The 27299-nt window shown below is 45.7% G+C and overlaps 1 protein-coding gene across 2 annotated transcripts in view; it reads right to left on the reverse strand.

The window, feature by feature from the left end:
- Positions 1-27299, reverse strand: part of USP54 (ubiquitin specific peptidase 54) — a 1809222-nt gene that overhangs the window by 918809 nt on the left and 863114 nt on the right. For both annotated transcript variants that reach the window (XM_086922134.1, XM_086922133.1), the window contains exons 11-13: positions 15415-15585; positions 13382-13513; positions 9040-9417 (exon numbers count right to left, since the gene is read on the reverse strand). In XM_086922134.1, coding sequence (XP_086778260.1) covers positions 9040-9417; positions 13382-13513; positions 15415-15585 — 681 coding nt within the window. The remainder of the gene's footprint in view (positions 1-9039; positions 9418-13381; positions 13514-15414; positions 15586-27299) is intronic.

Consider the following 27299-nt stretch of genomic DNA (forward strand, 5'->3'; position numbering starts at 1 on the left):
TTAGTAATAGAAATCTAATGAGCACTGTAAGAACGACCGGTTCTTAGTGACATCTTTATTGACGTCTTATGTCCAAAAACTTACGTCAAACAAGGCACCTTCCAGGTATAAATAATACCAACGTTGCCTTAAGCAAACACAGCGGTGGTGGTAGAGAATACAGGAGCAGAACAGCTGTCCCTTGCAGAGCCCAGCAGATGTGAGAAGCCCACGGACTCTGCCCCTCCTCCTCCTTGACGCGCTGAGAAAGACGCAGTCTTTTCTCCTGCCGAGAAAATCCAGCCCCGGAGTTTCCAGCCTACCCTTACGGGTGACTGGGATATCGAGTCCTGAGAGGAGATACAAGACCTCCAACATTCTATTCCAGAGGTACAGTGTTGACTAAACCCTTAGAGAGAATTCTTGCAGCAAACTCTTGGCAAAACCAACTTAACTTAAACTGCTACTTACTTACTCCCTCCCACGTATTAGGCTTAGGTCAGGTACACTGGGGTAGGCGTAGTTAGAAGCACCAGTTGAGTACGTTAGCTAAATGTATATATGAATGTATATATTTTATTCATTTTAAACCATTGTATGGCTAAGAAACCATATCAATGCTTTTACAGTATTATTTCGCAATCCTCCTTTTACTGTACGCACTTTTTATAATAACCAGTCTTGCAATTGTGGCAATTCATTTCTCTTGCATGAGAAGAAAGACTGTTCAATAAATAATACCTTTTATTGAAAACGCCCGTCTCTCTATTCTCTGCATCCTGGTGAAAGTAATCTGCACAACTGACTGAGTGAAATAGCTGTCTATTGTTTCACACGACTCTAGAGATTGACTCTTATTCTAAGGAGCAAAGTTGTCATGTTTATGCGGTTGTTGGAAAACTGAATCCCTTCTTGTCTGAGCCAGGGGAGCTGATCACTTCCTATTCAGTCAAGAAAGTTTCCAGTGACCTCTGAGCTAGTTGGTACAAACCCAATTAAGTTTAGCATAGTCAGTAGAGACCTGGAAGACCGCATTTCTACGTCTACACTGCTGTTTATGTTATTCCAATGCGCAGGGCCTATAGGGAAAATAGGAACTACACTACACAGATCCGAGGCAGGAGGACCGAAAACGCTCTGCCTCCTTTGGTCTTGAGATTGTATATTAGGGAGGCTAGTTTACATGCCTCTGCAGAGCGCAGAGCCCATCCTGGTACATACTTTTGGACTCTGTCCTTTATATATTTTGGTGCATCTCCATAGAGGGCTTTATGGGCTATGCACAAGCTCTTAAAGTGCAACTGCTGTTCGATAGGCAGCCAGTGCAATTTATGCAGTAAGGGGGTGGCCCTCGTACGCCTAGGGAGGCTGAAGATTAATCTAGCTGCGTCATTTTGCACCACCTGCAGCCGCCTCAAAAGCCTCTGCGAGATGCCTAAGTAAAGGGCATTCCCGTAGTCTAGCTGGGAGATAACAGTAGCTGATACAATTGTTTGTAGGGCCGAAGTGGAGAGGAGTGGAACAAGTTTCCGCAGTTGCCTAAGTAGGCCCATGCAGTTGCCCACCACTTCTGATACCTGGCTAGACATTGATAGGTCGGAATCTATCTTCAAGCCCAATCTCTTTACTACTGGGGCTGGGGTCGGTGCCACCCTTAATTCTGAGGGCCAGAACAGTTCACACCAAAGGCTATTTTGGACTGGCACAATAAGCACCTCGGTTTTTTCTGAGTTAATTTTTAACGAGTTAGCTGCCATCCAGTTAACTGTAAACCTAAGAAGGTTTCTCACTGATTCTTGTACCTGGCTGGTATGTTCTAGACGGACCAAGAGTTGGGTGTCGTCAGCGTAGTTAAAGACCTGGCACTCCCTGCCTGTAAGTGCCTCAAGGGATGCAAATAGATGTTAAATAGGAGTGGAGACAAGGCAGAGCCCTGTGGGACTCCACAGGTTAGGGAGCCCGAGGTCGACATCTGGTCACCGATTTGAACTCTTTGGGTGCAGTTGGTCAGGAAAGATCTTAACCACTGAAGTGCTTGCCCCATTATACCCAGATTCGACAGACGGCTCAGCAAGATGTTGTAGCTGACCGTGTCGAATGCTGCTGACAGGTCTAATAAAATCTGACAGGTCTGACAGGTCTAATAAAATCAGAGCACTCGGATGTTTCTTATCGGCTTGGACTCTAAGCTCGTCAAGCACCGACACCATCACCAGCTCAGTGCTATGATGTGTCCTGAAACCGGCTTGTCGGGGATGGAGAGATGATGGTCATCTAGAAATTTTGCAAGGCATTTCAGGACGTGTTGTTCTAATATTTTGGCAAGAAAAGGGAGCTGTGAGATGGGCCTATAGTTTTTTAAGGCTGATGCATCAGCCCCTAGCTTTTTCAAAAGGGGAGTGACCCTTGCTTCCTTCAACATGGCTGGTAAGTAGCCTATCTCTAAGGATACATTGAGTAGTTCTAGGGCCTGCTTTCCCACTCCCAGTAGGGCCATTTGAAAGAGGCTCGGCGGGCAGGGGTCCATATGCGAACCTGAGGGGCCAATGAAATTAAAGTTGCCTGGTCAAGTTTTGGGAGGCTATTCAACTGGCTACTCAGGCAAGGGGGGGAATGCTGGTTCAGGACACTGGGATCTACGGGATTTGCGGTGATGTCTGAAACAATATCCCTAACTTTTTGAAGGAAGAACTCCTGGAAGCTATCACAGGTCGGCACATCTCCCATAGATTTTTGTCCCCTTTTTGGCTCAATTCCTTCAGTATTGTGAAGATCTCCTTTTGTTTATTTCCCGCCAGACTAATCCTAGCTTCATAGAATGCTGCCTTCTTCCCTAGGATAGCTGATTTATATGTGCCAAGGAGAGTTTTATAGGTTATTAGATCCAGTGGGTCATACCTAAGTCTCCACCTCCTCTCAGCTTGGCGAAGGAACTGCTTTTTTTTCCTTAAGGACTCATCGTACCATAGGGCACCTTTCCCTTTATCTCTAACCCTTTCTTTCCATTCGGGCGCCAAGAAATCAAAGATCTAACGTAATCGGGAAAACAGGGCTGCACATTTGTGGACCAGGTTATCCTCACTTTGCATAGCGACGGGGATAGACCGGAGTAAGGCAATTAAGGCATCTGCCTCGACGTTCTTCCATAGCCTGACTTTCCTCCACAGGGGTGGTGGCCGCAAAAACGGGCTATCCATGGGGACCCAACATCTCACCAGCGAGTGGTCCGACCAGGCACAAGGACTGATGTCAGTTATCTGTGCCAGTGGTTTGGAGGACCAGATTAGATCTATCGTATGCCCTTTAATATGGGTAGGTGTATGTACCAGTTGCACCATTTCCATAGAGCTCATGTTTGACTCAAATAGAGCTTCCAAGGTTTCTCTATGTGGTCTGTCCCAGTGATAGTTAAAGTCCCCTACCACTAGGCGGTGTTTATATCTGGAACATAGATCGGACAAGAGTTGCAGAAAGCTCTCGTTAAAGTCGGGGTGGGTCTAGGGTGGCGGTATGCTACTAACAGTATAAAACAAGATGATTCCAAAAAGATTTTTATTGCCAAGATGTCCGCACTATCACAGTTATCTGCCAGTATTTTAGTTACTGTGAGACTCTTTTTGAACAGCACCACAACTCCCCCCCGCAGTCTCCTGGTCTATTATGCTAGACCACGTCATAGTCGGCAGGCAGAGCTGCCACCATGTCAGGGGTAGATGTGTCTCCCAGCCACGTCTCCGTAAGCGCCAAGACATCAATGTTGCCTTCTTGTAAAAGGGACAACACTTCGAGGGGGTGTTTCAGTAAGGAATGTGTGTTAAGGACTGCAAAATTCAACCCATTTCTTATGAGGGATCGGGGCTGCCCAGGACTCTCTGGGTCCTCTCCCCTCCTCCCTCCAAGTGACTGGTCGCCAACAGGGATTCCGCTTGCAGTTTTGCGCGGACCCCCTCCTCCAGCACACAGCAGTCTGGTTTAAGCGCCCGTAGAATCTCAGGTGCTAATCTCAGTGCCCAAGCAGGGGGTTTAGCCCCTAGTCCCGGCCGGTCGTGGCCGGGCGCAGACAGGGCTTGCCTTTGGCGCGCCCGCTGCGCCTCTCCGCTACGTATTGCCTCCATCTGCTGCTCTTATGGCAGCCGCGGCATCAACTAGAGCGTCAACAAAAATGGCGGTGTGGCCTGTCCCACCGGTAGTTGACCTGACCGCACCCGTCACTTGATGCTCCCTCCACACAAACAGCACTTCAAGCTGCGGTGGACCGGGGAGATGTGACCGGGATGCGGCAAAGGGCAGGTAAGATAAAAGTTCCAAATCACTTTTAAAAATGCCCCCAAAATGTGGTTCTAAGTCTTGCAGTTTCCCGTCCACCTCCAATTAATGCAAAACACACTGCCAGTCAATTTAAAAACTACAGAGTAGCTAATGCTCAAATTTAAAATTGCTCCGCATATGCTGCACTTCTTCTAGCAACTCATCCTCTCCTTATCCAAAGAACCCAATCGCGTCAGACACAATTTTCAAGAAGGCATGGAAGCTGTCGCCAAATGGATGAAAAACAGCTGCCTACAACTAAACACCAACAAAACAGAAGTACTCATCATGGGCCCATACCCCGACGCATGGAACAACACCTGGTGGCCCCCAGCCCTCGAAAGCCCGCCCACACCCACGGACCACGCACACAACCTGGGAATCATCCTGGACTCCGAGTTTAAAATGGACCGCCAGATCAACTCTGTCTCGTCCTCCTGCTTCTACACCCTCCGCCTCCTGCGTAAAACCTTCAAATGGATCCCCCTCAAACACAGAAAGACCGTCACTCACGCCCTGGTCACCAGCAGACTCAACTATGGCAAAGCAATCTAACCTGGAATAAACAAAAACCTCATCCGCAAGCTACAGAACATCCTGAACGCCGCTGCAAGTCTAGTCCTCGACCTGCCAAGACACTGCCACATCTCCCATACCCTCTGTACCATTATATTAATAATGTATTTCTATGAAAAAAATTCATGACATTCACAAACTTTTTCCCCAAGTTTCCCCCCTGTCACTGTCCATCCCGCCACCCATCAACTGTCACAGGGACCCAATTAACCATATCAACAATCTTAGGGAATTTTCAACCTGCTCTGAAATGGAGGTGAAGTCAACCCTGTACAAAATGAAGTCAGGAGCCCCGGGAGATCCAGCCTCCCCTCAAATCCTAGCAAAAAATGCCCCTGTCTTGGTCTCCAACCTAACTAAAGTCCTCAATCAGTCCCTCCTGCATTCTTCTGTCCCCCTGCAATGGAAGGAGGCGATAATAAGGCCAATCCTAAAAAAGACAACAGCCGATCCAAAATTACTCTCAAACTACTGACCCATCTCCCTTCTGCCTCTATTTGGCAAAGTCATGGAATCTCTAATAAATAAGTAACTTATTACCCACCTGGAGTCTAATAGGCTTTTGGATCCATCACAGTCAGGGTTCAGGGCATTCCATAGCACCGAAACTGCCCTGCTCGAGATTGTTGACAATGTCAGAATGACTCTGGATTCCAATCAGTCTGCCATACTTCAATCAATCATGACATTTGTATAGCGCGCTACTCACCAGGAAGGGTCTCAAGGCGCTGGGGGAGAGGGGTCCGTTATTGCTCGAACAGCCAGGTCTTGAGTTGCTTCCTGAAGGAGAGATGGTCCTGGGTTAGCTGAAGGTGGATGGGGAGAGAGTTCCATGTCTTGGCTACCAGGTAGGAGAAGGATATTCCACCGGCGGTGGGTCTGCGGATGCGTGGAACGGCGGCGAGGGCGAGGCTGGTCGACCGTAGCTGTTGGGTGGGCGTGTAGAAGGTCAGGCGTTTGTTGAGGTACTTGGGGCCCAGGTCGTGGAGAGCCTTGTGTGAGTGGGTGAGGAGTCTGAACGTGATCCTCTTGCTGACGGGGAGCCAGTGCAGGTCTCTCAGGTGGCCGGAGATGTGGCTGTGTCGGGGGATGTCCAGGACGATGCGTGCGGAGGAGTTCTGGATGCGTTGAAGTCTTTTCTGAAGTTTGGCTATGGTTCCAGCGTAGAGAGTGTTTCCGTAGTCCAGTCGGCTGGTGATGAATACTTGTCCTACTCGACCTGTCCGCAGCCTTCGACACCATCTCGCATCACATTATTCGAGAGCGTCTTGCAGAGGCTGGTGTCGAAGGCTCTGCGCTACTATGGATAAAAAGCTACCTTACCAACAGACGGTCTAAGGTCCAAGTTGGCTTCCACTCCTCCAGCTTTTATACCAACGACAAGGGTGTCCCTCGGGGGTCAATTTTGAGGACCACCCTTTTTAACCTTTATGTCTCCCCCCTTGCAAAGGTTATCCGAGCACACGGTTTCGGAACCGTGTCCTACGCAGATGACACCCAGATACTAATCACAATCAACCAGGATCCAGACGAAACCAAACTGAGGTTTAAAAACTGCATGGTAGACGTACAAAACTGGATGACAGAGAACCTCCTGATGCTGAACGCCAGCAAAACAGAGATTGTGCTCGTTGGAAAGGCTGATAAGATCTGGTCTGCTGAATGGTGGCCCGTCTCCCTCGGTCCCTGCCCCTCCCCAAAAATCCTCAGTTAGAAATCTCGGGATGATAATTGATAACAAGCTATCTATGACTGAACATGTCAACAAAGTAGTCCACACCTGGATCCCTCTTCCATCTCGCATGCCCATTGTGCAGGGACTTATTGTCAGTCGGATAGACTATGGGAACTCACTATTGTCCTCAACTAACACCACTCTCCTGGCCCGTTTGCAGGTCCTGCAAAATACTGCTGCAAGACTGGTGCTTAATCTCCCCCCGCGCACCCCATCTCTGCCCTGCCTAAAAACCTTGCACTGGCTCCCAATAAAGAAGCGCATAAAATTTAAGTTATGCTGCCTAGTCCACAAAACCATCAATGGACATGGAACAACATTCATACAACAAAAGCTCAAACCTCACAATCCGGTAAGACCTCTCAGATCCTCCAGCAAGTCCCTTCTGACGGTCCCCAGGGTACGTACGGTCAGAAATGGCGATAGGGCCTTTAGTAAAACAGTCCCCGAAGCCTGGAACTCCCTGCCCCTCCAGATCAGGACAGAACCTAACCATCTAAGGTTCCGTAAGCACTTAAAAACCTGGCTCTTTCTGGCAACCAACCCATAGTCCTGCTCTTTGTATCTGTACTGAGGTATCTGCTAGAGCTCTGAGACCTTCGGGTGATTTATGCGCTCTACAAATTCATTTTACATTACATTACAATGTTATTTTTAACCGGGATGGGTCTCTCGTTGAATAAGATTGCACTTGTTTGTATTTATTCACATTTCTCTTACTGTGGGTATGTTCCAATAATAAACCCACCCTTGTACATATTTACATATTCATAGGACACGCTCTCTGTTGATATAGGAGCCCGCAGCCCAACCCCTAGCCTGAAATGGCTGCCACTTATTGAAGGTGGCTTTCTGGTAATTATTTGATTTGTCTCTTTTGTTCTTAATAAGTAAGGTGCCATTGTCCTAGCTTAATGTATCCTTATGTATGCCTTGACTATAGGTGCCCCCCTCTCACCACACCCAAGTCCTGATGAAGACCCCAAAGTAAGGTCCAATTCAACCTACATTGACAAGGGATTGAAACGTCGACTCTCCATGTTTAACGCCTTTTACCCACAATCGACAGATCTTTGCTACTGTGGTTTCTGTATGGGATAGAACTCAACTATTGTTAGAAATGTACGGGGCAAAAAATATGCCCATGTGATGTTAACAATTAATGGTTATATGTGACCACATCCGAACCTTGAAGCTACTTTACACTACTTTATTCCTCACTAAGCACTTACCACTTCCCTTCCCTTTCTTTCACCTCACCCTGGGCAGAACACCGATTTGTTTAAAGAATCATTTATATGAAATGTGGAGATATGAGGATGTGAATAAACAACATCACTCATCTAAATTGTATTTCTAGTCTTTTGTATAAAGCCTTGTAATAATTTAAGTCTTTTGGTGTATTATTGAAATAATCTTGTCTGGGACCCTTATCTATGTAACATCTCCCAGAACCTGCGCACACTCCACTGGCTCCCCATTGAAGCTAGAGTCACTTTCAAGATGCTCACCCACGCCCACAAGGCCCTCCACGACACCGGACCACCATACCTGAACAGCCGACTTAAATTCCATGCACCCCAGGGGACCCTACGACCTGCCCAGCTCTCCTATTCTCAGGGGCGTAACACAGGCCCCTGCAGCCCCCACGGTGCGGGGGGGCATCAAGCTCCAAGGGGCCCCCTCGGCACTGCACTCTGGCTGGAGAGCTACTGATTGAGCTCGGAGGGAGCTCCTCTACATACCTTGCAGGGAGGCCCCCTCACTTTTCATTACGCCAGTGCCTACTCTGTGGTCCCCTGCACCGGAAAGAACATATCGGGAGGCCGCTCCTTCTCCTTCCTCGAGCCCGAGCTTGGAACACCCTGCCACTCCACCTCAGACAGACAACATCGCTCCCCATCTTCGCAAGAAACCTCAAAACCTGGCTCTTCGACCGACCCCCACCATTGATGGACTGGAGCCTGCTAAACCCCCCTCCCCCCAGCACCTTGAGACACATATGGGTGAGTAGTTGTACTTAACGCCTCATTGATTGATATCCCATACCCTGCCCCCTATATGTTTTTTTTTTACTTTTTTCTCATGACATCGATCCGAGGTACGAGGGGCCGAGAATTATCCATAATTGGTGTAAATCATTTTGTTCAGAGCACCATTAGAAAGCGGGCCATGTATATAACATAAGGTTTCATTAACTTGTCACATTTGTATCATTTTAAAAAAGTACTCCACAATTCAACTCCATAGCTAGAGCTTGTCAACTCCATGCAGTCACCACAGGGTACCACAAGTACCGTTAAATATTGGTTAACTTACAAAATGTATGAGAATCACAATTCTACCACCAATTGCGTACTTAGCGATAAAAATACAAACAAAATATTTAAAAGCATATTATGTATTTACTTACAGTCTTCCTAATCCAAGCAGACTCTCACCTGTGTCTTCTGAGAAAGGGCTGAGCAGGGCATAACCGGTATGCTTCCTCTCCTTGTTAAAAATTCTATCTATGTTCAAGGGCTCCCGTTTGGGTCTCCAGGGCGGAGGGTACTTGCCGGATGAACAGGACCTGGACTCGTTGCTGGTACTCTCCATTTCCCAGTCTCTGAAATTAACAGCAAGGCTTCCAGGAGGACGTAGTTCTTTCACTTCTCCTGTCCTGACCCCATCGGCCAAGGCCAGAGAAGACTCAAGAGGCAGTGCCGGTCTACTGTGAATCATATTGCTAACAGTCTCCTTAAATTCCCGCAGGCGATTACTGCTACTGCATTGTTTTGGAGCTGTGCGGGGAGCCTGTTTTTCCTTCAGGGTCTCGCCTACAGTCAGCAGAGGATATAAAAGCTCACATTTACCAGCACCAATTAAAAGAGAATATAATACAACTACTCAAAGCTAAACAAATTATTTAAAAAGTGGCAAAGGAAGAATAAAAGGTCTGGGTGGCACATTTAGGAAAGATATTAGACTACTTCAATTACACGACGAGTAAAAAAAACAGGGAAAACATTATCTCTAAGGGGAAGTGACAGATACACATTCTTATATCCAATGCATATACCAATTCAATCCCAGAATACCTATATTCAGTGAGTTCAGTCTAGAATCAGCGCAAAGCAGAAGCAGTGGGGGAATGCTTCATTGTTTTTATGGCTGCAGGTAAGTAAAAAATAACAACTGAAATACTAAATATAATGTTGCATCACTTGTAAACCAACAATGCCCCTGTATTAACAATTGCCAGCAATCAATATGTTATTTTAGCTGGGGCCTAATGGAATGACATGGCTGAAACCCTTTGCTATTTGATGGGACATCAATAATAAGCAACCTGAGTCTGTGTATGTAGAAAAGTGATCACATTCCACACGGAGCTTACGTAGGTAGCCATTTAAGGAGGGATTTTACTCTGAAACAAGGTAAAAAAAGAAAATGGTTTAGGTCCGAAATCCTAACATAAGAAGGCTCTCATTTTAGCTTTGGGAAATGTTATGGAAAGCTCATGTCACTAAAAGTTGGAAAAAGTCAACACAAGTTACACGTATGATGATACAAAGAGAACGACTAGTAAATAGCTTTACAGTAGCAAAATAAATGAGAATGTGAATGCATGCTGACACGTAGATGGATGGAATAACTCTACACTGACAACAGAGAACAGGAAATATGTTAGCTTTTTTAGGAAGGGAACCCTTTTTTTGGGTTGAGAATACGCTAGCACATGCGTCTTGTTTGCGATACGCTGTTGTTAACAAAAAGGGCTTGCAGCCAGCCCGTTGCTTACCATTTGTTGGCTCATGTGGTACTCTTCTCTACATCCTCGTAATTTGTCATGGCAGGCCTATCGTCATTTCTGTAGCTCTCCATGGGGCAGGGGCCAAACACTGAGTGATTCAACTTAATCAGTGCCCGTCCACCACTCCTAACGTGAATGAGGTAATAATTTGTTCTGTTTAACTTTTAGTGCCCGGCAAACAGAAGGCGCATGACTGGCAAAAACATGCCCAACAGGATAAACCAAATTTCAAAGATGTTTTTTCTATAGTTAACTTTTTTTTATTTGCCAAGTTTTTTTTCTCACTTTGCACTCAAGTCTTCTTTTGTTGTTGCTTGTGGGCGCTGTCCTCAAAAGATGAGGACTATCTTATTGCAAAGCGACATTGTTTTTTTCTTATATGTCATTTCTGAAATTATACTTTAACATGTAATCATGCTGTACACCTCAATCCACCCCTCTCTAATCCGCCCCACTCCAACCCACAACATACTAATCCACCCCACCCCAATCCAATCAACTCACCCTAATCCAATCAAATCCATCATACTCAAATTCTCCACCCAACCCACCCCACTCCAATTCGCCCCAGTCGAATCCAAAACAACCTTCCCCCTCCAATCCAAAACAATTTGCCCACTCCAATCCAAAACAATCTGCTCCACTCCAATCTGCCCCACTCCAACCCGCCCCACTCCAATCCAAAACAATCTGCCCCACTTAAATCCAAAACAATCTGCCCACTCCAATACAAAATAATCTGCCCCACTCCAATCCATCCCATTCAAATCTGCCCCACTTCAATCCAAAAAAATCTGCCCCACTCCAATCTGCCCCACCCCAATCCGCCCCGCTCTAATCAAATCCACCTCACTCCAAATCACCCCACTCCAAACCACCACAGTCCACTCCAATCCAGTCCACACCACACAAATCCAATGCACCCCAATCCAATCTACCCCACTCAGATCCAATGTACCCCACTCCAATCCAAAACAATCAGCGCCACTCCAATCTACCCTCACTCAATTCAAAACAATCTGCCCCACTCCAATCCAATGCAATCTGCCCCACTCCATTCCAAAACAATGTGCCTTCTAAAGTCTGTCCCACTCTAAGCCAAAACATTGTGCCCCACTCCAATCCAGAACAATCTGCCTCACTCCAACCTGCTCCACTACAATCAGCCCCTCTCCAATCCAAAGCAATCTGCCTCACTGCAATCTAAAACAATATGCCCCACTACAATCCAAAACAATCCTCCCGACCCTGATCCGCCTCACCCCAATCCACCGCACTCCAATAAATTCACCTTACCCCAATCCGATCCACCTCGCACCTATCCAATCCACCACAACCAAACCAAATCCAATCTACCACACTCCAATCCACCCCACCCCAATCCAATCCATCTCAATCCACCCCACCCCAATCCACCTCAATCCAATCCAATCCACCCGACTCCAATCCAATCCACCCCACTCCAACTCAATCCACCCTACTCCAATCCAATCTACTCCACTCTCATCCATACCACCCCACATCAAACCAATTAACCCTACTCCAGTGCAATCCACCCCTCCAATCCACCCACCCCAATCCAATGTACTGCATTTCAATCTAATCCACCCCATCAAGTCCACCTCACCCAATTTCCACCCACCCCTTTCCAATCTAATCCACCCCATCTAGTCCACCCTGGGTAGTCCAAACCACTCTACTGCAATCCAATCCACCCCACTCTACTTTACTCCAATCTACCTCATTCCAATCCACCTCACCCCAGTTTAGTCCACCCACTCAGTCCAATCCATTCCGCCCACCACACTCAATCCACCCCACTCTAATCCAATCCACCAGACTCCAGTATAATCCACCCTAACCACTCCAGTCCAATCCACCCCACTCGAGTCAATCCACTCCTCTCCACTCTAATTCACCCAACTCCAAACCGCCCTACTCTAATCCAATACACCCCACTACAATTCGATCTTGCCCACTTCCCTCCCATCCAGTCCACCCCCTCCAATCCACCCCACTTCACTTCACTCAATCCAACCCACCCAAATTTACCCCAATTTAATCTACCCCACTACCTCAATCCACTCCAACCCACTTCACTCTATTCCACCCCATCTACGCCACCCCACTCTATGAGACTGCACTATGACACTCTCTGCCAATGAATCACTGAACTCTACTTCCCTCTACTCAACTCTACGACACTCTACTCCAACAAATCCAGTCTACAACACACCACTCCACTCTAGAACACTCCACGCCTCTAAGTTTTAGACATGCTGTTCAGCAGCCACACTGTTGTACAACTAGGCAAAAGCACATTGTAAAAGCCAATAGTTCTTGTATAGGCAAGACCTATTTGTTTTGCCAAAGCTTGGTTTTTTTTGCAAGGTGATGAGATCAGACAGAACCCCTGCTCTGCAGCAACCGATGCGGTTTACCTGTCTGGAGATGGCTCGTATACTATTGCTCCTATGTTACTTGAAGAAAAAGAATCACCATATATTGGCATAATATAGAAAATGTGGAGAAAAAGTAAGAGAGCAGGCACTAGAGGGAGAAGCGCGAAAGTCAGAGGGCAGAAACGACAGGGAATCTGAGGGCAGATAATCAGAGGTTAGGAATTTGGGGCAAAGACAGACGTATAAGCGAGAACTAATGAGATAAACTGTCGATATTTGTGAAGAGGAAACATAAGAGCATCAGAGTGGCAGTAGCGTAACAACGATGCCATGGGCACTGGTGCAAGTCAAGAAAATGGCCCCTTTGATTGTTGTTGGGGTGATAAATACAGCACTCATCCGTGTTCAATTGGCCTCTCATGGCTATGGACCCCAGTGCACGGCACCGGCCGCACCACTGGTAGCAACGCCTCTGCAGAGGGCAGGAAACGGAGCGAGCAACTGGCAAAGTAGAGGACCAGAGGAAAAACCATAAGAAACTACTGGGAAACAACTAGCGGGAGACAATTTACGATCATTTACTACCTTCACTGTGATAGCCCGATGGTTGCATCTCATCTCCTTTCCGCCGTGTGCGACTGGAGCTCCGCTTCCTCTCTCCAAGGAGGCCCCGTTTGGGAATATGCCGCTGACTGCATTCGCTATCAGTAAGATGTCCTACAACAGCAAGAGCAGCAGATCAGAGGTACAGGACATCATGGATGGCAGGCATTGGTGCATTCCGAGCTCTAAACAGTAGCTTTCAATGGAGCCTAATCAGTTAACTGTTTAGCACCTGAAGCAGACAAAGGTTACCATTGAGGCCTATGCAAGATGATTACTGGTTTGGTTATAGAAACATCCATCTGGGCAGGCAAAATGTAATTGTGCCTGGTACAACGTCCCGTGTAAGTACCTTCCCATCCCCTGATCCTCGTCCGACCCATTAACACGGGCTCATCATTTGTGGAACCAGTAATGCTAGATTAATGCGTCAGAAGTAGGCATGGGCGGATTTTGCGGATTGGCAATCCGCGAATTTGCGAATTTGCGGATTGTGAAAATCCGCAAAATCCGCGGATTTTGCAGATTTTTTTTTGTGTGTTCGCACGGGTTTCTGCAAGTTCGCAAGGGTTTTGTACAATTTCGCAAATTGCGAAATTGTACAAAACCCTCGCGAACTTGCAGAAACCCGTGCGAACACAATGTCTTGATTTATTGAATTTGGCTTGAAAATTAAACCTGTTTAATTTTCAAGCCAAATTCAATAAATCAAGAATTAAGGGAAATATAAACTGTAGATATATATTTGTGCTGAATTAGAAGTGATTAACTGAAATTTAAAAAGAACATAAAGAATAAAGATTTAAATCAACAAAACATACTATCTTACCCGGATGTTTTGACAAAATATTGTCTCTATCAGAAATAGCGACATAGGCTTCTGAAATGTTCGCCTGTATGATGTAACTATTTTACAATGGCGCCAGCAAGCTGCCAGCGCCGTTGTAAAATAGTTACAAAGTTAGCTTGCACAGGAAGCACTTAGATAAAATAAAGCAACACCTGCTTCGTTTTATCTAGTGGTTCCTGTACAAGCTAACTTTGTAACTATTTTACAACGGCGCTGGCAGCTTGCTGGCGCCATTGTAAAATAGTTACATGAGTGGGGGGTCAACTTTTGAACCCGTTACGTCCGCGGATTTTTTTTTGCGGATTTTGCGGGAAATCCGCAAAATTCGCGGATTGCGGATTTCCCAAAAATCCGCAAAATCCGCGGGCGTAACGGATTTCCCGCTCATGCCTAGTCAGAAGTGAACCATGGGGCTTTTGGCTATGAACTAGCGCCAGGGCTTTAAGTGGGATGAAAAACAGGGGGTCTTTCAATGGGGCATGGCCGATATAATTAAGGGCGTGGCTTAAAAGCACCGAAACTAAACATCTTTGCTGAGCATAGTTTGCCGTCCCACTGCTATTTTGCTGCTTCTGTCATTGCATACAATCAATACATCAAGTAACATTACACCAACAACAAGCCAGGACTATTGGCTTAGTCAATGGTTTAGTTGCATAAGCTAAATAAGCAACAACGATGGCTTGCTTCATTGTGTACACTGTTGCAAATGCTTCCCTTCTGAAACGATGAGACTGTGAAAGAACTAGAACAGGTCTCTTTGAAGTTGCATCAAAGGCAGCAAAGGGTGGCACTGCTGCAGAGTTAAAATTTGTTTTCACCCTGATGGTGAGGGCAAAAATGGAGAGCCCGATAGGGACCCGTCTCAGCACCTACTTTTCAGAACCTGACGGTGCTGAGCACTGGCAGGGCCCGGCCCACTTAAAGCCCCGAACTCGCCCCTTGTCACTTGTGGTCTCAATACATGCGTGAGAGTCTACGTGTGATATGATTGTGCGACATCATCAACTTATGTAACTGACGTTCCCACTTTCACAGCTAGAAGACATGCATGCTATCTTAGGGGTGAGAAGATATTTTCGTACAGATATTCTATAAAAACAGTGGCGGGTGACGACGCTGTGAACTGCAACCGTGTTTGCAACGATCACACATAGTTAGTTACCTGTGTCTCTACTGCTCTGAGAAGCCGCATCGTTCTCCACATTGTAGATCACTGTACCCTGCGAGTCGGACGAGAAGTGGCTGACCATCGACTCGTGGTGGGAGTGCTTGTAGTGGTAACTCTCCGTCGACGAATCCGTCCTTGTGTCGCTCGAGATGGAAGGCTCCCTCCCTGGGGGAAAGAGCAAGCGTTATTGTTGGCATGCTGGAGACTGGCCTCAAAGATTACCTTCAGTGCGAAACCAATGTAGCGCACAAACAATAACAGGCAGAAATTGGATGTCTGTGTATATGTATAATTTCTGCATTGTTCATGTGAAGTATCTTGGTTGTTTGGATCGTATTAAAATATTTGTTTCCATCACCCTCAGATGTATACAAACAAAGTGCCTTATTCGAAGGGTTCCTGTAACTGATTAAGATTGAAATATCTGTTAAATTGATTTACAAGTATTTACATTTTGTCGTGTGTTAGATGATATTTCACATCTGCAAGACTGCCACTTAGTCACCTTTCTCAGAAGCACTCAAAGAAAGGAAAAGCAGACACCGATCTTCATGTAAAATAAGCAGCAGTCGGAAAACATCCATGGTACTCGACCTCTGTCTTTGAACTCACAGCAAATGCACCTAGAAACAAACTGAATTTAAAGGCCTCTGTATTGCTCATTTCCCCTTCTAAACGTTGCAGGGTTATTTATATTGAATCACTACTTTCAGCGCCCTTTAGTGCAACTGGGAAGGAACGTGCAATTAAATGAAAAATAAATGGGAAGATTAACAGTAATGGTGCGAAAATACAACATGACCAAGAAAGGAACTTACTTCCACTTCCAGCACAATCATCCACCTGTACAGTACGTGACACAAGGGCTATGACAAAAACAGCCCCCTCCCCACTTGTATTTTGGAATCTATAGCAGAAGAGTGCCAGAGTACCTCGGAGTAGCATATTAAAAGTCCTCGGAATGACACATTACAAGTCATAATAAAGACAACGTGGAAACCTGGTGTTACGTGCTCTGGATGTTGATTTTGTGAGCAAAAAGGTATATGGCGACCGAGCAAATTGTAGCCTTTTAATGCTTGTTTAAAAAAAAAATAATAAAAAAAAAATATATATATATATATATATATATCACCACATCCATCCCTCCAAAAGAAGAACGCGGAAAGCCAAGGGGAATGCAGGTCAGACAACTCGCTTTATTTCAGTCCCCAGCAATGGCGGCGAATGCATTTCGGCTTGTGCAGCCTTCTTCAGCGCCCAGCACTGCAGCATGTGGAGCTCACAAATGTTCCCACCTGCTCTCTGTAAATGTTCAGCAATGACGCTCCTCCCCCTAATGTGGTCGACACACCTAGTTTTGAGTCTGTCTCAATTCTTGGACTCCAACTCCCAGAGTGCACTGTGCCGGCACAACTGGGTCGGTGGCGTGGGGGAATGAGGCAGACTGTAGGTCCCACTGAATGCAGGTAGGTAGTGAAGCACACATCCCTCGACGAGACTGAAGAAAAAACGGCAGCTGTCCTGTGTCCCCTTATGGCCACTGCACCAGTGTACCAAAGATGTCGTTACTGGGTCGGGGCAGTCAATGCGGACTGAAAATCCCTTGGAAGTGAAATACCTCTCTCCCCCAGCATGCAATCCAGGTCCTCTGGCGGTCTGCATAAGTTACCGATCCCTCGATACTTTCTTCGCTGCAAGCAGCTGTGTGCCAGATTTACTCTGCAGACCATTGACGCAGGGAGCCTTCCGTTCTGTGTCGTCTGGCAGGCACAGTATAAATCACCACATCCATCCCTCCAAAAGAAGAACGCGGAAAGCCAAGGGGAATGCAGGTCAGACAACTCGCTTTATTTCAGTCCCCAGCAATGGCGGCGAATGCATTTCGGCTTGTGCAGCCTTCTTCAGCGCCCAGCACTGCAGCATGTGGAGCTCACAAATGTTCCCACCTGCTCTCTGTAAATGTTCAGCAATGACGCTCCTCCCCCTAATGTGGTCGACACACCTAGTTTTGAGTCCGTCTCAATTCTTGGACTCCAACTCCCAGAGTGCACTGTGCCGGCACAACTGGGTCGGTGGCGTGGGGGAATGAGGCAGACTGTAGGTCCCACTGAATGCAGGTAGGTAGTGAAGCACACATCCCTCGACGAAACTGAAGAAAAAACGGCAGCTGTCCTGTGTCCCCTTATGGCCACTGCACCAGTGTACCAAAGATGTCGTTACTGGGTCGGGGCAGTCAATGCGGACTGAAAATCCCTTTAACTGCAGCATGTGGAGCTCACAAATATATATATATAATCTGCATACGATGGCAAGCATCGCAATACTGGTATCTTCAAAATGAACATGCATTTGTTGAAAATTCATTCACAGATGTGATGCAGGTAGATGGTAGGTTTTACGATGTTGATACTGAATGCTGCTATAAGTGATTTAAGAAAAGAAACAATATGTAATAATGAACAGTAATGAACATTGGAAATATGAGTTGGATTATATACACATAATGACAACAGCAACGAATTAAGATCCATTTGGTTTATGAGTGAACATGATAAGTATAATGAGGTCCACTGAAACGATTTTATAGTCACTTGCACATATGAGCACCATATAAAAGTATCCACTAGAAAAAAGACAGAACATCTGTATTACTATATAAGCAACTGTTTTGGGCTAACGTATTTTACACGGATTTGTTAATCGAATAATGATTATTTATTGATGACAAAAATGGTTGATTTATATACAAAAACAAGTCTTTACTCAGGTACTTTGGTCCCTTGTATATAAACCTATTAGATTATAATACTGTCACATTATATACTTACCCCCACCTCATCCTTTTTAATTGTAGATGTCCCCAAATGCCCTGTCCTGATGAGACCCATATCCCTGAGGGTCGAAACGCCGTAGACGCCACAAGGAATTGAACCTACAATTAGTGCCTAGGATCATATATGGACACTAAATAGAATTATTCATTAATACTTGGTAATTTTCCTTCCTTTTGGTCATCCTATGAGAAACCACTGTGCTTGTATTTATTTTATGCCGTCTGAATTGTTTTTTGGTTTCACATGTACACTTGGGACACTGTGCACCTTTTTGTTTTCTGTCTTCAGATGACTATGTGACAAACTGAATATTATTGCATAATTATGCAACTAGTGTTTTGAAATATTAACATTGTTGAGATTTATTCAAAATTGTTTGTGCAATTCTTTTCGACATCCCTGTCAGCCCTTTCTGTGTCTTTAGAATCTGCTATTAAGCAAAAAACGTAGTTTTTTTTATTATACAAGTACTATACCACAGGAACCGTTGTTCTATGATATAAATTGACCTTCAGTGGGGCAGGTTCATTGGGGGCCTTGAGCTTTCCCATTTTTGGCAACATACAGAGAAAGCCTAACCCTCCCACCCTTCGTTTTTCAAGGTTTCTTTTTAAATCTATACTGATGTCCGTGAACATCTGGGAAAATATATGAAAAAAACACATTACAATGGACGTTTTCTTACTCACCCCCACATCCCTGTAAAATTGTGGTGGCCGGGCATTAGTGGCCTTAAGCTCCTATCTCGCTTATGTGTGGGGTAATACTTTAATAGCTACACTCACTTGGCCCCTGTTCAGGAGAAGTGCGTACCCCCCGCCCCCACCTTGTTCAATGGTAGGGGTTATAATGAATCAAACCGCCTTGCACTAATGTGAAGGTGTAGCTGCATAAGTTACCCCCACATACCCAAGAGAGGGGTAGCGCTTGCCACCTTTGGCATTGCGCAAGGGTGTGGGTGCACTAAAAAACAAGCATTTACAATGCAACGGTTTCGCCTACGGAAAAGTTAGAGCTATTGGCATTGTAAATGACAAACTATTATTTATGTGTTGGTTTTGAAAACAGATAAATAAATGGCATTGTCATTTACAATGCCAATAGCTTACTCTGTCGCAAATGCGAGACGTATTGCATTTGCACACACACACCCACACAAGAGCCCCACACACACACAAGAGCCCCCACACACACACACAAGAGGCCCACACACACACCACACAAGAGCCCCCCACACACACATCACACAAGAGCCCCCCACACACACCACACAAGAGCCCCCCACACACACCACACAAGAGCCCCCCACTCACACACACACGCAAGAGCGCCCCCACAAACACACAAGCAAGGGCACACAGTGAGGGTGTGAGGCTGCCTTAGGGCACACAGTGAGGGTGTGAGGCTGCCTCAGGGTACACAGTGAGGGTGTGAGGCTGCCGCAGGGCACGCAGTGAGGGTGTGAGCCGTGTAAGGCTGCCTCAGGGTACACATTGAGGGTGTGAGGCTGCCCAGGGCACAGAGTGAGGGTGTGAGGCTGCCCCAGGGCACACAGTGAGGGTGTGAGGCTGCCCCAGGGCACACAGTAATGGTGTGAGGCTGCCTCAGGGCACACAGTGAGGGTGTGACGGTGTGAGGCTGGCCTGGAGAACTGAGGACCGTGCCGGTTTGAGGGTCCGGTCAGAGTGCGCCTGAGGGCCAGCACATGATGTTGAGGAGACTGTCGAGTGAAGGAAGGAGAGATGCCTAACTGAGAGCGAGACGCTGGGAGGTAACCCGAGGAAGTAGGGACTAATTAGAAAGAGCCATTGAAGCTCTACATTAATCTGAGCCGCAAACTGACCTGACTCAAAAGGCAGCCAGAGGGCCCGGCAAGGGGAGGGTCGGGGTGAGGGAGTCGTCAGAGAGTGGGAAATTACTACGAAACTCCGGAGCAGAGTGAAACAAAAGGCCAGTGGATACATTTGGTAGGATCAATGAATGTTCTAGTTCAGAATCCATCCAACTTGATTCAGCGACTAGAAGCAACGGCCCTCGGTAAGACGAGAGACAGACCTCGGAGACAGCGCAGACGCAACGACCCTCGGAGACACGAGAGACGGACCTCGGAGACAGCGCAGAAGCAACGACCCTCGGTGACACGAGAGACAGACCTCAAAGACAGCGCAGACGCCGGGCTCTCCGGGAGCTGTGCGCTGTACAGCATGGTTCTGTCTCACTCCCCTACGCTGCTCGTGGCGGGCTTTGCCCTGACTTTCAAAGTCCTCAGCCGGCTCCTCTGGGCTCTTCCGGTGCCCAGGTTGGTGGAGAAAGACTGGACACGGACTTGGCGGTGGAGGAACCTCAGCGTGTCCATGGTGCACTCGCTGGTGACCGGCCTCGGATCGGTGCTGTGGTGAGTCTGTGTTTTATTGGCATATATCTAGCGCTTTCAACGCCCGGCGAGGCGCTGAAGCGGCTGTAAACAGGCAGCACTAATAATAACGGGATCAGAGCGTAACAGATAGGAGCTCAGAGGTTCTGTGTTGGAAGAGGGAACAGCAAAAGCTCTGGAAGGGCCTTTTTATCGAGTACAAGAAGTCCAGATACGGTTTCCCTATGGTAAGAAAAATGAAGAGGAAGAGTGGGAGCTTGCTGTGCTGTGTAGTCGAATACTTGTAGATTTTGCACTATATTGTACTGGGTGCGCATGGAGGTAGCGGAGAGACTGCAGCCAGTGTATGGTGGGGATGCTCCTAATGGGTACAGTCCACAAGTCATAAAAACAGGTCAGGTCCCGGGCCGGCAGCCAATCACAGCGCGGCCCGCGGAATGACGTCACAGAGGTGTCCCGGGCCAGCAGCCAATCACAGCACGGCCCGGGGAATGACGTCACGGGGGTGTCCTGGGCCACCAGCCAATCACAGCGCGGCCCGGGACACACGGCAACAAGGGGCGGGACTTAAAAAAAGAGTCAGAAACGCCCACGATTCACGTTGTGACTGGGAATAAGTGATTGACAACGATGTCTTCCAATGGCTAGCCTCCATTTATGGAGCTAGCCAATGGAAGAAGGGGCGGGTTCAAGTCCCCCATACTGTTCTAACATTAGATTTTGCCTGCGCGAAATGCTGCTTGCGCAGCTTTCAACAGGCCAAACCTAAAAAAATAACAATGAGGAAGTTGCAGCTCCGATTTGCTCTGTCCTGCTGTGGCCGGAACTGTACAAGCCACAAAGGAGAAAGGCCACCCTGCATGGTGCCTGCAATTTGTCTTGCATTAGGGTCGAGTGGAAATGCTTAGCCCAATCTTTCTGAATCTACCGAAGGTTTGGAATATTTATACAAATCCTGCACACATTGTCCAAGGGCAAGTTGTGGATACAAAAGGTGGGCGTAACATTCACAATTTGTTGTAGCATAACTACGCACAATTAGGCAAGGAGCATAACCCAGCATTTAGCAATATATTCTTAAGAGCAAAGTACCCCACAGCAGATAGCTGCCTCTACACTATGTTTGTGATTGCGTTTTGGTATTTTCCTCATATAAAGCAAATCAAATTCAGAGGCATGGCCAAATGGAGGCTGGGTTATTATTAATCAGGTGAGCTAATGTGGGCATTTTCTTTCCTTATGCTTCGCCACAGGGTTCTGCTGCAGTGTTTTGAGAGATTTACGGAGGAAAACTGGAGGCTATCATGCGCACCTGGATGAGTAAAAACCTTGAGGACTAAGGCCTAGGGGAAACATACACGCCAACTTGATGAGTGTGCGGATGCTGGCCTGCAGCCGTGTGGGGGCTGGGAGGCGGCCTCGTAGGAGGTCACGTGAGGACAAATTGAGCTGCTGAACATTCAAATGGTGTGGAGCCAGCCGAATCAAGGAGTGCTCTCTGACGAGGATATGCATACTTGTCAAGGAAGACCTGGGTGCGGGTGATGTGGCTGGAGAAGAAATGCCATGTACTGAGCCAAGACAATCGCTCTAGTGGGAAGAGTTGGTGAAAGAGGCAGTCACCTTGGATATATATTTGGTACATCACTTCTGTAAGGTGAAATGACACTGACAAACAGTAATTTGGTCCCCACTAAAAATGACTAAACAAGATAATAAAAGAAGGGGTAGATGTGTTCTAAACCCCAAAGAAAAAGAGAGTTAACCAGTAGGAGGGAGAAGACAAAACCACTGCATTCATGATACCCTTCAGAAATATTACTGTTTTATATACCCTATCTAGGCGAAGTTCTAAATTGAAGAACAAGCATACTTCTCAATGTCCAGTTTGATGCACTACAATTGGAAGACATTTACAAAATTATCCATACAACATGGTGGAACACTCTCTGTCAATTTCACAGACTGGATGTAGCTTTTGCTTCCACTTGTACACCACGATTTAACAGAGATTTGTTTTGGTTGCTTCTCACTTCCTACTTAGATCGAGTTGTAATGAAGAATGTTTCCCACTTAATTTCTGGGAATTTTGAGCCTCTTGAAGGATTTTGACCCTGATTTTTCTCATTTTTATAATTTACCCATTTATTTGATATGCAAGTTTGATTTCCTTGACAAATTATTATGGACTTATATAGGATATGTATCTTGTATGCATTTCTCTGCCTTATCCTTTATGCTTCTTTAATATGAGATAAATACCCCATAATTTCCCCCCCCCCCTTCTTCCACTTCCCCCTTCCCCCTTCTCCCTCCCTCCCTTCTAGGGAAAAGTCTTAAAAATGCTTTTATTTTTCTTCTGCACATATCAGCCTACTTATTTGCTTTATGTATACCTTTCTTCTATGTATTGCTGGTATGTTTATATCTTGTTACATATTGATAAAGCTTTTCAAACTTAAAAAAAAAGAGTCATGGGAAGGCTGAGCCAGCCACGGAGCAAGATGGCTGCTCTGTAATTTTCTTGGGCTGACCAGGCAGGCCATAGCAGTGGGGGCACATGGGGGGAGGAGGGGTGTCCTACAGCAGGCCAGATTACTTTGTTGGATTTATCTTTGTCACGATCTACCCACATATTAATTTTATGTGCCCATAGGGCCTTTTAGAATTATCTGACCACTAAAACATGTATATTCTACCCCTTTGTTTCCATAGCCAGTGAGGGGGCCATCTAGGTGCACATCTAGCACATGCAGTCTGACCATTGCATGCACTGAGTTAAGAAGCTTTGACTAATTGATGCTGGAACTTTCCACAGAAATTAAATCAATGCAATCTGGCTTAATCTCAGTGCATATGTGCCTAGATGGAGTGGACATGAAGTAGCAGGACTTTGATAGACAAGTAAATCAGCAGCAGGACTGGAGGTTTGAAATATTGCAACTTAAAGATCACAGTCTTTAAAAATTGCACACTGTAAAAGATTCTCTATAACAGAGTACCAGAGGAGGCTGAGAAAGAAGACGGTGTGCACCTGTTACAACGCATTTTTTACAACGCACTACTGTTACAACGCATCCATTACAACGCGGATACTGTTACAACTCATGTTTTTACAAAGCAATTTTTTTACAACGCAGGTACCTTTACAACGCATACCATTACAACGTAAGTATTGGTAAGTATATAGTTATTTTTTAAATGTTATATGTTTGGGGTAAAGGGGTATTTTTAGGGGTTAGGGCCAGGTTAGGGTTTTTGGGTAAAGGGGTATTTTTAGGGTTCAGGGTCAGTTTTCAGTTTTTGGGTAAAGGGGTATTTTTAGGGTTCAGGGTCAGTTTTTAGTTTTTGGGTAAAGGGGTATTTTTAGGGTTCAGGGTCAGTTTTCAGTTTTTGGGTAAAGGGGTATTTTTAGGGTTCAGGGTCAGTTTTTAGTTTTTGGGTAAAGGGGTATTTTTAGGGTTCAGGGTCAGTTTTTAGTTTTTGGGTAAAGGGGTATTTTTAGGGTTCAGGGTCAGTTTTTAGTTTTTGGGTAAAGGGGTATTTTTAGGGTTCAGGGTCAGTTTTCAGTTTTTGGGTAAAGGGGTATTTTTAGGGTTCAGGGTCAGTTTTCAGTTTTTGGGTAAAGGGGTATTTTTAGGGTTCAGGGTCAGTTTTCAGTTTTTGGGTAAAGGGGTATTTTTAGGGTTCAGGGTCAGTTTTCAGTTTTTGGGTAAAGGGGTATTTTTAGGGTTCAGGGTCAGTTTTCAGTTTTTGGGTAAAGGGGTATTTTTAGGGTTCAGGGTCAGTTTTCAGTTTTTGGGTAAAGGGGTATTTTTAGGGTTCAGGGTCAGTTTTCAGTTTTTGGGGTACAGGGTAAAAATAAATTACATTTAATTTTAAATTAAATTATTTATTACTAAATTAATTAAATTAAATTACATTGCATTTTTTTTGGGGTTGAGGGTCAGTTTTGAGTTTTTGGGGTACAGGGTAAAAATAATGTTATATTTCTTTTAATTTTCAATCATTAATTTAAATTATATTTCATAAAATTACTTTAATTTATTTTTGGGGTTTAGGGTCAGTTTTCAGTTTCTGGGGTACAGGGGTACATGGTAAAAATAAAGTAATATTAATTTAAATTTAAAATAATAAACGGAAATTAAATTATTTAAAATTACATTAAATTATATTTTTAAAATTAAGTTACTATTATATTATTAATATTAACATATATATTTTTAAAATTAAGTTACTATTATATTATTAATATTAACATATACTTACCTATACTTACGTTGTAATGGTATGCGTTGTAAAGGTACCTGCGTTGTAAAAAAATGCGTTGTAAATACATGCGTTGTTACAGTATCCGCGTTGTAAAAACCGCGTTGTAACGGTATGCGGAGTAAAAGTCCGCGTTGTAACATCATATATCCAAAGAAGACATGCATGCTTTTCCACAATACTTCCTGCCACACCTATAGGTGTCCAGTTTACTGCCCCTCTAGAAACCCCGCAGGCACCCAGAATCCATGGATGGTAATAGCATATCACCAACAGACCAACGGCAATCATCCTCTTGTAGTTCCATGGTTTGAGGGTCCGAGGTTCGGTGGTTCCGAACCCGTTCAATAAAGGTCGTCGGAAATAGAAGATTTTGGTGTCAGCGGACCACAAATCACGAGTGCGGTATGCACGAGTGTTTTCGCAATAATCGATCAATGAGAACACTACGTATTCAGGGATTTCGTTTGAACCTTCGGGTTCCATTTTGTGAACGGCAGCCATTTTGTGTGGTTGCCCTCACATAGGCCGATGACTGCGGCCGAACGAGTCCTTGGGACACGTACACTTTAGCTGACTTTTGAATGACCTGGCCGAATTGATTCCTTCGCCCAAGGCTGACCTTGCTGAGCCAGTTCTTTGTTGAACAGCTGGTCAGATAAAGATCAAAGAGCAGGAAATGCCGAAGTTTACAGTATACTGCACCCACCTTTCTATCTTGTTTCCAATCTGTTTCTGCTCCTTCCTTTACGACATAATCACTGACTTGGGTTGAGGTTTTATGATGGGTTTGTCCGGCCTGATCGAACAGGAATATTTGGAATTTGCTTGCTCATTTCTGGTGGGCTGGACAATGGAAAATGGGATTGTCGTCATGCGATATGTTTGAAGTGTCACTGTTTCATTGGTTAGTTTGTAAATAATTGATGCTACTTTGGAATGCGATTTTTGGCATAAAAGACCATGCTCCGCTCATTGAATTTGTGCTTTGTAGACCTCTGTTCCTGGTTGCAGCCAATAAATTTGGTCTTTGACATCACTAAGAAGTTTCCCGTGTCTCTATACTCTAGGACAGGTGAACTCGAAGACATCGGGCATTTTCCCCTGGTGCCGCTGGGTTCTAAAACCCGGTTCTTCAATTGGCGCCCACGTGGGGCGACTTCAGCGGTACCGGTCCAAGCCTGAAGATCGTGGAGAGCTTCGTGTGAAAATTCTGGAGGAAGGCCTGCCACTTCATCGACCCCTGTATGTCATCGTGGTCCGAAAGTCTTTGCTGCGAGGTTCCCCGCTTTCCGACGGCTACGAAGGACTGCTGCCCTGACTGTCGCCCTGTCTTGGAGCCATTAGAGGTTTGTAGAGCGAGACGATAGACGGGTCTTCTGGTGACCCCATCGAAATTTCAGTTAAGTATGAGTGGAGCGACTCCCAGTTCTTAGTTTGTTTTGGTATCCCTTCGAGGATCGCTTTGATTTGGTACCTGCAGGCCCCAAAGCCGAGGGACTCATGTTTTCACGAGGCTATCTTTTGAGATTTCCCTTGAAGTTTGAAGCTAGACTAGTGAGCGAAGATGCCTGGTTTTAACAGATTTGGAAAGATATTTGGTTGTGGTTGTTCTAAGGATTCCCGGTTAGAGGATTCGTGTCCGGTTCCTCCGATTGGAACTCCGACCTATGAACTTTATGTCATGCATGGTCTGGGCCCCATCGGTTATAATGACATCTGGGTAAAATATACGAAGAAAGACAGTGTCCTACAGTGGCCCGTTATGGTAGCTTTGAAACAGAAATTCTAGATAATCTCGAAGTGAAATTGTTCAAGAAGAAAGCCTGGTCGGCAATGTTTGACTCTTTCCGCATATGGCGCAAAGAAGCCAAACAGAAAGAAATTAAATTAGCAAAGAAGAATAAACGAGAACGAGGTTTGTCAATGGTGCAAGCTGCTATAGCGTATAGGGATAATGAGGAAGAGCAAGAGAGCGAACAGATGCTTAGGGTTAGGAAGTTAGCGGTAGATAAGTGCTACCCAGTTTTGCCGCTTAAGAAGCAGGAAGTAAAGGAAGACCTTGCGAAAGATCCTTTAATGTCGCATCTATTGAGTTTGCCAACCCCTTATGCACAGAATGCTACGGCACCACCGCCACCAGTTGTAGTTCCGCAACACCCGGTTGTTGTGCTACCTACGATTCCTCCACAGCCAGCTCTTTTTCCGTTGGCTACTATTCCTTTGGCGCAGCCTTCTCAGGGGCCGTCAACTTTGCCTCCTTCTTCGTCTGCTATTCCTACGCCTATCTATAACATTCCTTCTGTTTCGACTTTGGATTCTTCTACTATTGTTCCGTCTTCTCTTATTCTTTCACCTTCTCCTTCTGCTAGGCAGAGATTGACTACTGCAGTTTCTGG

Source organism: Lissotriton vulgaris, chromosome 5 (genome assembly GCF_964263255.1).
Source record: "Lissotriton vulgaris chromosome 5, aLisVul1.2, whole genome shotgun sequence".
NCBI classification, from domain to species: domain Eukaryota; kingdom Metazoa; phylum Chordata; class Amphibia; order Caudata; family Salamandridae; genus Lissotriton; species Lissotriton vulgaris.